Source organism: Xenopus laevis, chromosome 3L, assembly GCF_017654675.1.
Source record: "Xenopus laevis strain J_2021 chromosome 3L, Xenopus_laevis_v10.1, whole genome shotgun sequence".
Lineage (NCBI taxonomy): Eukaryota > Metazoa > Chordata > Amphibia > Anura > Pipidae > Xenopus > Xenopus laevis.
In genome coordinates, this window is record NC_054375.1 from 116,525,146 (window position 1) to 116,538,136 (window position 12,991).

General features: G+C 40.0%; 1 protein-coding gene and 1 long non-coding RNA gene across 6 annotated transcripts in view; one reads left to right on the plus strand and one right to left on the minus strand.

Moving 5' to 3' along the window:
• Positions 1-6,629: 6,629 nt before the first annotated feature.
• On the minus strand, positions 6,630-9,970 carry LOC121401566. The gene is made up of 2 exons (XR_005966362.1): positions 9,890-9,970; positions 6,630-6,887 (listed from the first exon to the last, which is right to left on the minus strand). It is a non-coding gene; the product is annotated as an uncharacterized LOC121401566 (long non-coding RNA).
• The window catches only part of LOC108711464 (NT-3 growth factor receptor), a 364,980-nt gene continuing 361,896 nt past the window's right edge, over positions 9,908-12,991 (plus strand). For 3 of the 5 annotated variants that reach the window (XM_018253223.2, XM_041586854.1, XM_018253222.2), the window contains exons 1-2: positions 9,908-9,993; positions 11,051-11,658. In XM_018253223.2, coding sequence (XP_018108712.1) covers positions 11,402-11,658 — 257 coding nt within the window. In that variant the 5' untranslated portion in view covers positions 9,908-9,993; positions 11,051-11,401. Of the gene's footprint in view, positions 9,994-10,470; positions 10,557-11,050; positions 11,659-12,991 lie in introns of those variants that run through there. The other 2 variants (XM_041586853.1, XM_041586852.1) reach the window with 2 other exon arrangements.

Sequence of the window (12,991 nt, forward strand, 5' to 3'; positions counted from 1 at the left end):
GTGGCGAAGTAGGTGGCCGAAGTTTTTTTTAAAGAGACAGTACTTCGACTATCGAATGGTCGAATAGTCGAACGATTTTTCTTTCGAATCATTCGATTCGAAGTCGAAGGTCAAAGTAGCCAATTCGATGGTCGAAGTAGCCAGAAAAATACTTCGAAATTCAAAGTATTTTTTATTCTAATCCTTCACTCGAGCAAAGCAAATGTGCCCCTGAGTGTTAATAACGATAATGATAATAATTTAGGCCAACGCTAGTCCGCTCAATACATCCCAGACTATTTACCAGCCTTTTTTTCATACTCTAAGTGCATAAAAGTCTTTACATGTCTAGAGACATCTTATACATCCAGTAAATAGGGCTGTTATTACAAATTACGCCTATTAACCACCCTCATATATATGAACAATAGACTGTAGAACAGGAAACATAACTGCTGCTATTCTTGAGGAACTTATTGGATTGGTTGCTGCTATTTTTGATTGATTGCTTATAAATGCTGCTATAACTGGATTAATTACCTTGGCCTATTTATTGCTCAATACTTTTAAATGAAGTTTATTGCTGTTATTTATGATTGATTTTACTGGATGAATTCAGTAATGTATTGATTGGATTGAACTGAATTGAGTGTGCGTAGATAGAAAATCAGGTACACAATAGAGATATATGGCTTTTAGTTTGATTTTAGGCTGGTCAGCCACAGGATAGAAGTTAATTAAAATTGTTATAAATAAAATTGCACAATATAGCCTGCCATATCTCCTAATTTAATATTGGAATTGCCTCCAAGGATTGGAGGAGTTCTTTAAAGGGGGCTTGAGGTGGAGGATTTGGTGAGGGGACTCTGTAGGAGTGGTCAATTATTAAAGTAATTATTATAATAATTATAAGAAGAAGAAGCACAATTTTTCCCCATAATTGTCCAGAGAAGACAATTTTTCTAAAACTGAACTAGCTTCTTGATATCATTTCGCAGCAAAATCCCTTTAATCTAGATTCTTCCTACATAAATGAATGGAAGGCCTACTGACAAAATTAATTTTGATGGCAGCTGAGATGCTCCCCAGGTCCTGATAAATACCGATTTCAGTGTCTCACTGAAACATTGCATGTACATATTTAGTTTAATATCAGTCAAGTTGCAAAATCAATAGTATTATATATCAAACAGCACAGCATACTCCAAGTATAAGTTGTGAGAACGGTGTATATAGTGAATAAAGTACCCCCTCTTGTAAAATATAAGGATATTATAAGTTACCGAGGAGTTTTATGACCATATAAAAACACGAGGCCGAAGGCCGAGTGTTTTTATACAGGTCATGGAACTCCGAGGTAACTTATAATATCCTCATATTTTACAACTGGGGGTACTTTATTTATTATAATACACAAGTTTCAATGAGTCATGTGACAGAAATGACATCAGAACTCACCGTTTATAACTGATGACATCACTAGTCACCGTTTATAAGGATATAATTTACAGGATATTCATGGCTTTTGTGTATTATAAGAGGGATAAACCCCAGCCCTAGTAAACTATTCTGTTCTGGATTCTCCTCTGAAAATATTGGCACGCAAAACAAGCATAAAAATACTCCTGTTCTACATACTGTGATTTAAAGTATTGCAGACAGAGATCACTGTGAGAATTATTAAGCAGCTTATACTGCTTTGTCCCCTGTGTCTTTCCTACTAAATCTGTTCCCAGCATGGGCAGGTGATAATTACAGGGTTCCTTGTATGTTGAGCACAGGATAAATGTGTAATGATTATAAATTAAGGATCAAGTCTGATATCCATGGTGCACTATTCATGGAGTGTCAATAAAACATCTCCAGGTGCCCTATGGGCATGGATCCAGTGTAGGTTCTTCGATGTTGGTGTATAGGGAAGAACGGAAAGAGAGAAAGGTCTGGCACACAAAGCAGTTTAAACCGGGGTGCAACCCCTGGTGTGTTTATTGCATGGTTGATGCAATAAACACACCAGGGTTGCACCCCGGTTTAAACTGCTTTGTGTGCCAGACCTTTCTCTCTTTCCTTGATCCATTGGGAGTGCCGTCTCCCTCAGGTCCTGGGCACCAGCATTACCTCACGAAGGGCCTGAGTGTGCGCGTGGTTTTCTCAGTACTACTGTATAGGGAAGAACGTCATCATGCAATCCAGTACACTCTTGCTTTTAGCACCCAGTTTGTATATAAGATCCCTTAGTCTTTGGAATGCCAACATGATGCTTTCTCACACTGTAAAAATTATAAAGTGTCTGGAATATATAGTAGTCCAGTGCTGTCCAATTTATGACATATAGTGGGCCAATTGTATGTCATACAACAGGTTGGAGGGCCATACTGAATTAAAATGATGATGTCATACAGTGAATTCAATGGAGCCTGTGAGCTGGGGGCCATACAAATCCTTTGGAAGGCCACATCCAGCCTGCAGGCCTCCAGTTGGACAGACCTGCAGTAGTCTATCTACATAGCTCTTTAACCATCATGCAAGTGCTCCCATCTACTATAGCTATTTCTCTAGTATTCCCTGGATGGCAGGGAATACACATTTAACAACATAGAAACTGATACATTGGTGAAAATAAAATGCGTCGTTATTACAACAGTTTAGAGAGCTGAGCAAATGAGCCAAGTTTGAAATCTCTTGAAACAAGGGAAATAGGTGTCTGAATTGGGGTTAACATTTGAAACCGACACAAATCCCTGAAATCCACACTGCAAATCAATTCCTATGGATTTGCAAGTCATATGCAATGTTGCAAATCGCAGTGATTTGAGAGAAATTCTAATTTCACAGAGAGGATTTGTGCATGTTGGGTCCTGTACAAAGAACTCATGTACAAAGGAGAGGAGGTGGAACACTGTAATCAAGTGATGAAGTGGTTTTTGATCCTGGGCATTCTGTGCCCCGCTCTCTGTAGAACTGGAAGCTAAATGAGCCTGTGGTATCATCTGAAAACACAATGTAAAGACAACAATAGAAAAAAAGAGAAGAATAAGCTAGACTGACACAAACACATTGCCTATCTGCAACATTCAATAGATCCTATTGATCTTAATACAGAAAATGATTACCGTAATTTGCAGTGCAATGAAAAAGCAAAAAAGTCAGTGACCAATGACTCTTACTTAGTGGCAACTTGCCTCCCCTGGTTTTCATGCCCTTCTAAATCTACAAACTATCCATTTATCTTACATTTTGCATTGTACTCACATAATGTTCTATTCCACAGAGCCAGCAGAAATCATCTTCAGTGTGCCAGCACTCAGTTAAAACAATGCATTACTTGTCAAAATCACCCAGAGGAGAAACTAGCAATTCCTGAGCCCAGGGCAAGATCCGACAACACCATCCAATTTGTGAGTGAATACTGCTAACAAATAAATAACCAGATATCTATAGATTCTTGTTAATGATAATAACCAGCCTAACAATAATGTAGCTATGGTAAAATTAGATCACACAGAGGAAAAATCCTTACTGCGTAAAAGATAAGGGGTCTTATTTACAAAGCATGGGGCAGGGTGAAAATGCTAAACATTAACAAAAAGACAAGCACCTTTCCCATGAATAAAGCACTCCCTGCATTCAGCAACACCACATTCATATATAGCCACAGGCGCTCACTGGATGGGTCGAAAGGGGACTATTTTTAAACCCATTCACAGATAAATGAGTGATAAGATTGTTCCAGACCATAAAATGATTCTGATATTAATAATTAATGATCAGTTTAAAAAACATATATATATATTTTTTTTTTCTATTATTATTTTTTTTGCCTGAGGAAGATCACTATGATGTGATCGAAACATTGGAGTTTCTTTCGTATTTCTATTAAAACCAGTTACCCTTACTGAGGCTATGAATCTATGAATTATGGGAAGGTCATCGCCTGTAGACTCTACTTCATTGAAATAATTCAAGCTTTTAAAAAATGTTTTCCTTTTTCTCTGTTAGTAGTATTAAGGTTTGGAGATTCAAATTATGGAAATAAACCGTATCCAGACAATCCCAGGTCCCAAGTATTCTGGATAACAGGTCCCATATGTAATGTGTGTGTGTATACTCATATAGTCAACATATAGCTCATTACTACCTCTCTTGCTATAGAATTGTATAACCTCAATGATGCTGTTATGAAGGTTAATGCTCCTTTCCTTGTCAGTGGACATCAACTTGCATGTATTCTATTCCATAGGGACAGCATTTTGCACATGCTTTTGAGATAACCTTATTTATATTTTCACATGCTGATCACATCAGTATCTACCATAAAGTATCTAACATTAAACCTTTCCAGGTAATCTAGATCATCTATTCCCTTAATTAATTTGCTTTCCACTCTCCCCCCTTTTTATGTCTTCTGATTCTTTTCTGTTAATGGTTGCCTGAAACTGTTCCTGGTGTTCAAAGTGTGGCTGAACCAATATGTTGCATATAGGCAGAAGCCCTGTTTCCTATATGTTTACTCTGTATTGAACTTTGCAGCCAATATCTGGCATCAATTGCTGCTAACAAGACCTTTTCTACTACTATCTTCTCCATCACTGATTTACCTTAGCTGATTCTTCTTTGTTCTTTGTTTTCTTTTCATAGCTGGATGGCAATTATATAGTGAGCAAAATATACAGCAATGGTGCTTTGTAACATGATGTGGGCACTTTAGATTGCACAATATATGGCACACAAAAGGTTGAACCACAGTATGTATGGAATGTTTACATGGCAAATGAACATGACTTGTCTTTTACCTGAGCGAAACCTTATCAGTCAGACTTAGGGGGGTCAGTAGTAACTAGAAAGTCTTTCTGTTTTGAGCAAAGGAGAAAAACGTGCAGGCTGACTTGACTAATACATACAGGTATGGGACCTGTTATCCAGTGGGGTTTTCCGGATAACGGATCTTTCCGTAATTTGGGTCTTCATGCCTTAAATCTACTAGAAATTCATTTAAACATTAAATAAACCCAATAGGCTGGTTTTGCTTATAATTAGGATTAATTATATCTCAGTTGGGATCAAGTACAATCTACTGTTTTATTATTACAGAGAAAAAGGAAATCATTTTTAAAAATTTGGATTATTTGGATAAAATGGAGTCTATGGGAGACAGCCATTCCGTAATTCGGAGCTTTCTGGATATCGGGTTTCCGGATAAGGGATCCTATACCTGTATATCATTGACAGTTAATCCTATTGTAACAGGAGGGATTGGCTGAGGAATCTGGGGAAATATGCCTCACTAGCAACCTCCTATCATTTCAATTGTATGAATGTATTTGTACAGATGTATTTATACATATATAGACAGGAAGAGAGAGTTTGAGAAAGAGAGAGATTGCTGTACAGCTGCTCAATAAGAAAATGTCAATAAGGGGACCTTGTGTTTATCAGAAATCCAGTTCATAGCAAAAAAAAAAATAATTTTGCATTTTTTCTAGCCATCCTTCCATGGTTCAACTCCACCCAAAGTCTTTGTATACTTCTAGCTTCAACCTTATGTTACAAGGGCCAATAGATGTCTCTAGGGTGAATTATATGACTTTTGGAAAGGTCTGTGAGGGTAATGTAATTGAGGATGCCAGTTATGTCAAATCAGCTGCTTTATGTGCAATTCCAAACATGGGAATGAAAAAACTTAGACTTAGGCACAGTGACTGCAGGTGTGGAACCCAGTCCTTCACTAGCTATTAGCCAACAAACTACATTTCTGTGGTGTGTCAGGAACCTGTTTCTGATAGAGATGTTGTGCCAGGCGGTGAAGTTGAGGTGCAGGTAGAGTCTATATTTCTATACATCTTCATTCATTTTGGTTCTAAAAATGATTCTGGTTTGCTGATTTGTAAGATATAAACAGGTTTGATATCAACACTGCTTAACCAGTTGAAATCCAGGGAATCCACTCTCTTGGCTCTAGATCAAAAGCAGTCCATAGCTAGTAACTTGAACTAAAGTCACATTGCTTTCAGGATCCCTTGTGCTGTTAATTACACTCAGCTATTTTATGTTAATTGGCCGGTGCAGCCAATTCCTGGTGAATTCCTAGCCCTCATATAAATCCTGATCTGGCTTTATCAGTTGCCAGTTCCTTGAGTTCTCCATACTGGTCTCTGGTACTGGTTACTGATTTCTGTATCTGAACCTGAATTTGTACTTGGAACCTGATCCCTATTTCCTTTGCTTGTCTCTGGTTTTTGTTTCCCATTTGATTCCGTCCTGCCAAGCCAATAAAACTGTTGCCTTTTGTTTCCCTTGCCTGTGCTTACAATTGCTTTGTTTCTCTATACTTTATTAAACTGTCAATGTGCAAGCATCCAATCTGCCTCTCTTGTCAATCTTCTCCCTCCTAATCTATTCTGGAAATGGTAGAGCAGTGGCCCCTGTGACTCCATTGTTGCCCACTGGTGGTAATTCTGTGGGGATTTTTGGGCCATTGCATGTGACAGAAACCCAAAGTAGCTAAAATCAGTTCAGCTCTCAAAGGGCTTTTTCTGTTCCCAGTTCTTAATAGTAAGACACACTTATGTAAAGTTCTGCAAGGCATTAGCCAGGACCAATTAAATAAATGGGCAAGATGGATATTTGCCCTAGGCCTACACAGTCAAAGGTCCAACAGCAAGTTTTTTATTTGGTTTAACTTGTAACAGAAGCATCCTGAAAAGATGGCAAACCTCATGGTACAGTCATTTTTTTTGCATTTTGGCTTGTAGCATTTCATTTTGTCATTTATCTGCTCCCACAATTGTTGGTCTAGGGTAGCATACATGTGGATCATGTCTACTTCATCCCTCCAAACTGTCATGATTTTTGCGGGACAGTCTTGATTTTGAGAGCTCAGCCCATACATTTCCCTTTGATCGCCTGCACTGAAGCCAGAAAAAGATAATATTGAGTTTCTAAAACTTAATTAGATAAGAAGCTTTTAGCAGAGAGTCCAGAATACTCAGCACCTGCATTTAGATACAATTGTAACTATTTAAATACTTATGCTTAAAGAAGCAGGTCTCTTGGAGGAACTGAGATTTGCAGTTTAGGACAATTCATTAGCAAAACTGTAATAACTTAAAACACGGCCCTTAACCCCCCAGAAATATGGGCAAACTTTCCATAACCTGACAAATTTAGTAAAATGGACATGGCATTTAGGGGGTTGGGCCAAAAATGGGTGTGGTCAAAATATTTCGCAAAGTAGCAGATCTTTCTGTCCCTCTTTACATTTTTTCAAATGTTAGGAGGTATGCTACATTAGTAAGTGTAGACCAGGTCTTCACTACCTTCATGTGCCTGAAGGCTGTTCTGTCACTAATATGTTGGGGTAGTGTGGAACCCCAGTCAGATCTTTGCTTTGGGCCCTCTTGTTACCTTAAAACAGCCCTGGCAATAGCCTACTCAAAAAGAATGTTCTTTATATACAGTATATTATTTATTTATTCTATATTCACATATAAGCTTAAATCATATGCTTTGCTAGTGTCCAATGGCATCCTGGCATTATTTATGTTAATGTGTTAACAAGTCTTTGTAAAGTGTATGCTCTGCCTTTAGAGCAACCGTTAGAAGGGATAGAAAGGACCCCTGTCAGGGACCCATTTGAAGTCGGGGAACTGAAAGGTGTGGGGTTCCACTGAAAGGGACAGGGTTTGGGCAGATCTGGGTTGTGATTGGAAAGATCAGGGGTATGGAGAAGTGGGTCTACTGTGCCTTACAGCAACAATGACTTAAAATAGCTTGTAACATATAACTGGCAATATACTTATCAATTAATTATCTAAAATCTTCCTTGGGAACAGCATCTATCCTGTGCCCATGAGTGGGACAGTATACAGAACTAGGCACAGAAAAGGAGCATGGCATCCCAGATGGTAAGTGGGGTTAAAATGATGGCTGGATTCTTAACTGAATGGCATGCCAATAACATTTGTTTCACCTTTAAAGGTTATTTTCCTAAATGGAATGTTGGTTTGTGTTTTGAAAGCTGAAATGTGCTGCCCTTAAAATATGCAGACTTAGGGAAGAAAATCAACTTACCAGTTTGCATACAGTATACGAAAGACCTTTACATACAGTACCTTTAATTTCCTCAGTTCACCAATTTCACCAATTCCATTTCATTTCATTTAATAACAATCAACATTGACTGGGCAATGGTAAGACAAATTAGACTTTCTTGATGAATTGTTTATTATGTATGCATGATAAAGAGTGTGATGTATGATGGTGAGCCATGTGAGCCACATGTTGTTGGGATAACATTTGCTCCTTTGTATATTTCCCCACCTCTTTCTTCACTCCCCGGCTACAACTAGGATTATCATAATATACACCCTTATGTGGGAGCATTGTACATGTACATCTTCTTACATATGCTTTTTTGCCATTGTTGCAATAAAACATAATTTTTAGAAACATGTAAAGCTTGTAGTAGATCTCCCTATCTGGTGAATGTGCATGCATGTAAAAACATACAGTCTTTGACACATTTAGTTTATATTGAAGTATTTGTATCTCTTTTAAATTTCTTGGGGGAAATGCTGCATTGTGGGTAAAGCAACAATGATCTGTGCACATTGAACACTGTGCTACAGGGTGTTCAAGTAAGTACTTTGCCCTAAAAGATCTTATTAAATTAATGGAAAAAAATTGATTGGTTGACTGGTTGCTTTTGACTAAAGGGATTGGTGAAACTAAGCATATAAATAAACCAATCCTACAATGTTTCTGTTAGGGAAACCCACAAAGTCCATTTAAATGATAATGAGAGATGCTGTAACCTATACAGATGTACCAAATACAGAATTCCAATTGGGATTTGGCTAAATCTAAGCAGTTTTGGCAGGATTGGGATTTGGCTCCATATTTAGTGTTGAGTGGCAAAAAACAGACCCTGTGGTTTTTTACTTTACTTTCCTTTTGTGACCCCCTTTCAGGTCACGTTACTATTATCACCTCCCTGCTTTGTTTAAAGCATATGGATTTGATGGCATGGTTGCTGGCAGGAGGAAGGGTGCTGGGAAGATGCAGGTCCTTTCTGTGCCCCCCTATCACCACAGGTCCCCCTGAGGTCACAGACTCTGCTAATGGGTAGTTTTGTCTTTACTTAGTCACATGTCTTTTAAAACTCTTGACAGTGATTTTTTTGTTTGTTAACAAATTATGCATTTTTCTCCTATTTTAATGTGCAATTTAGGATTTGGTTTGGTATCAGACAAATTTTTGGGGGAGGATTTCGTGGTTCTCAGACCCCAGAAATGCTATATTATGAATTTGATGCAACCCTGGTATATTCTCTAAGCAGCTAAATAAAAAAAATAAAAAAAGGAGCAAGAGAGAAAGTAGAAGAGCTGATGATATGAGAGGTGGGGTGTTATGTAACTATTACACATCTCAGCTCATGCATGCTGCTAATAATGCATGCCTCCCACCCTAATGCTTTTTATAGACAACCATCCCACCCAATCTGACACCCATGGGATAGAACAGAGCAGTATATGTCCTATATAAAGCATTCTGTATGCAGGTACTAAGGAATAATAACTGATATAAAGATGAAATGTGTGTGTGTGTGTGTGTGTGTGTGTGTGTGTGTGTGTGTGTGTGTGTGCGCACAAATGCTCTGCAGAGGGAATTCCACAAGTGTGAACGAGTGGTAATGTATGCACAGGGAATTTGCTTAAGACTCACACCCTCCCTTTTCATGATACTGCATAAAGAATTTGTTTTGGAGCATGAGTCCTGTGTGTGAGTGAGTGTGTGTGAGTGTGTGTGAGTGTGTGTGTGTGTGTGTGTGTGTGTGCCACTCTCCTCCCTCTCTAGTCCTGATCACACTGCTTTGATTCTGTGGCTCTCAGTAAACAGCTGAGACTCCCACCTTTTTTTTCCTCCTTCCCTTGGACAAGAGACATCAGTTCGTCTGTGGAATCCACAATCTTCGGCTGTGAGGGTCCCTTGCACCTGTATCCCCCCCTGCAGCAGGTCCATCTTGTTTAATCATTGTCTGCCGTGTTGTGTGTCAGTGTGTGTGTGTCACTGTGTGTGTGTGTAGGAAAAGAATGAGCACACTATGCATCCAAGGAAGCAGTGCTGAAGGGCAGGGGAAATGAAGCAGTGCTGCTGGGATCTACTTAGGGTGCTCTGCTTGCCAAAAATGCATCATGCATCTTAATTTGCTCAGTCCAGTTTCTTGCAAAACGCTCTGGAAGCTCCAGCGGCTCCCAAGTGCTGTCTATCCATTGCCCCTTTTTTTTTCCTATCACGATGATGCCTGATATCTCCTGGCCATTTGATGCAGATCTGGATATTAATTATTTCAGAAGCAGAGCATCCTCCTCCTCCTCCTCCTCCTCCTCCATCCTCACTGCTCCCAGGCTCTGAGATCCAGGCTGGTGCTGCTGCTGCTGCTACTGGAGCCAAGGCACTTGCGTTTTGTTTTTTTTTCAGTGAGGGGCAAAGCTCTCACATGACTGAGCTCCCCTTGTGCCATTCTCACCCATTGCTGTCTGTGGGGAGGGGAGACAGGACAGGTAGAGAGATATCCAGTAAGTGAGAAAGGGATGCTGCTGAACTTTATTCTCTCCTGGTGTGTGTGTGTGAGTGTGTGTGTGAGTGTGTGTGTGTGTGTGAGAGAGTGTTGGTGAGAGTGTGTGTGTGAGAGAGAGAGAGGGAGTGTGTGTGTGAGAGAGAGGGAGTGTGTGTGTGTGAGAGAGAGGGAGTGTGTGTGAGTGTGTAAGTGAGTGTGTGTGAGTGTGTGAGTGAGTGTGAGTGAGAGTGAGTGAGAGGGCTCTGCGGATTCAGTGCAGTATCCTCCTCCTCCTCCTCCTCACCCTGGTTGGTAGAAGCTCAGACTGGATGTGCCAGGGAAGCTGGTTTTTCTCCTATAAACTGCCACTGTCTGATCATTGTGCATAAGATCAGTTTACAATCACGACTGTTTGATCTCTGATCCCCTCTATATATCATTCCTCTTTTTTTCCTGATCCCTTATTTTTTTGTTTCCCATCCCCATCTCTCTCTCTTTTTTTTTTTTTTGCAGGTGTGGTGACAGTTTGAATTCTGCCCAGTAGGTGGGACTTGGTGACTTTAACACCCGGGTTTTTTTTTTTTAATATATTTTTTTTTTCTGGTTTCCTTCATCTCCTCCTTAGAAGTCTGGCAACATATTTTGGGTGGGAAAAAAACGAGAGAATAAAGAAGAGAATAGTGCGGGATCAAGGCGGCCGGCAGCAGGGGTGATGTATTCGCGTGGATTGGGACTGGCAGCGCTTTCAGGATGAGTTTGGCTGCGGGAGGATTTTTCATCTGATCAAGAGAAAGGCTCAGCTTTGCTCCTCTTCTTCACCCCCTTTTCTATCCCTCCCCCCTGTATTTTGGGGTTGGAAAGAGGATGCCTGCAATGGATGTGTGGCTTGTCCCTGGCAAGTGCAGTTTGTGGCGGATTTTGCTATTGTGGAGCCTTTGGCTGGACTCGTTGGGGTCGGTGCTGGGCTGCCCGGCTAACTGTGTGTGTAACAGCAGCGACATTAACTGCACCAAGCCTGATGATGGCAATCTCTTTCCTCTATTGGAAGGGCACGAATCTGCCACCAGCAATGGCAACTCCATCGTCAACATCACTGACATCTCCAGAAACATCACTTCAATGTAAGTAAATCTCTTTATCCCGTGAATAATAAGGAAAGTGCAGCCACTTCTAGTGTGAATGGAATTGCCTCCCTTTATCCAACACAATCATTTTGCTTCTTCTTAACCCCTTTGGTGCCACTGAGAGCAGCACAGCACCTCTCTTGGGTGGTTAAGTGTGGCTGAAGGGGATGTCCGAAACGTGGGATCTGTGTGTGTGTGTCAGTGGCTCCCATACAGCCAGTTGTTGCAATACAGCAGCCTAAAATAACTCGGGAGAGTCAAATGTTCTGAGATTGAGCCTAGAAACGACCGAGGACCAGAGGCAATGCTGTTAATTGCCATGAATGTTGGCTGCTCTGTGCCGATGAGCAAACGTTTTCATGTGGTTGAACCGTAGGCGATGCAGCTCAGAGGGACGCAACATGCAACAAGCTGCTGCTCCTTTCAACTCTGCAGCCTTTCACAAGCCCCAGACACATACAATTGACCTGAACGCATTGACAGTGGTGCAGAAAAGCCCAATGTCTCCTTCTTGCTTCTATGTAATGCAGTTGTTATAGTGGTCACAGCATGGCAAGGGTTAATGGATGGTACATCCCTGGTACTGAACGGTTCGGTCTTGTATTATCTGCTGACAACCACATATGCTATTGTATTATTTTAATATGACTATTTATTCTATTGCTAGCTCCCTTCCTCTCACATTAATAGAAGAAAGAGAAAGACTTGTAGATGCAGCTGCCACATTGCAAACTGGTGGTACATATAGTCATCTACTGTAGCACTGAATATGGCACTATATGCTTGCAATATGTATATACCATACTTCACGAAGAAGTCGTAAAATGTTTGATGCTTCTGCACCCAGGCACACAAATTGATTTTGTCTAGAGTAGAGTGCTGGTAGCCCTTTGGAATATATATATATATATATATATATATATATATATATATATATATATATATATATATATATATATATATATATATATATATATATGTATTTATATACCCTACTAGACAATGTGTGAGTTAACAGTTGTGGTTGTGGATACAGGGCTGAGAGCTCCCCACTTGCTGAATACAAGAAGAATCTTCCATTTCTCTAATTCATTAATCACTGATGTGCTTTCCCCCCCCCCCCCCCCTTTAAATATCATTCTGCCTGGGCAAAGGGTTACCGATTATCCTCTTGTTTGTCTGCATTTTTTTGTTTCTTCACACCATGAATGTGTGAAAGAGCCCTGGGTAGTTTGTCCCCCACCCTGCTATTACACACTCAGTCCTGTGTTTAGAGATTCTGCTCCATCCATCCAAATGTTATACACTACACATATTCCTTAGGAGGAGA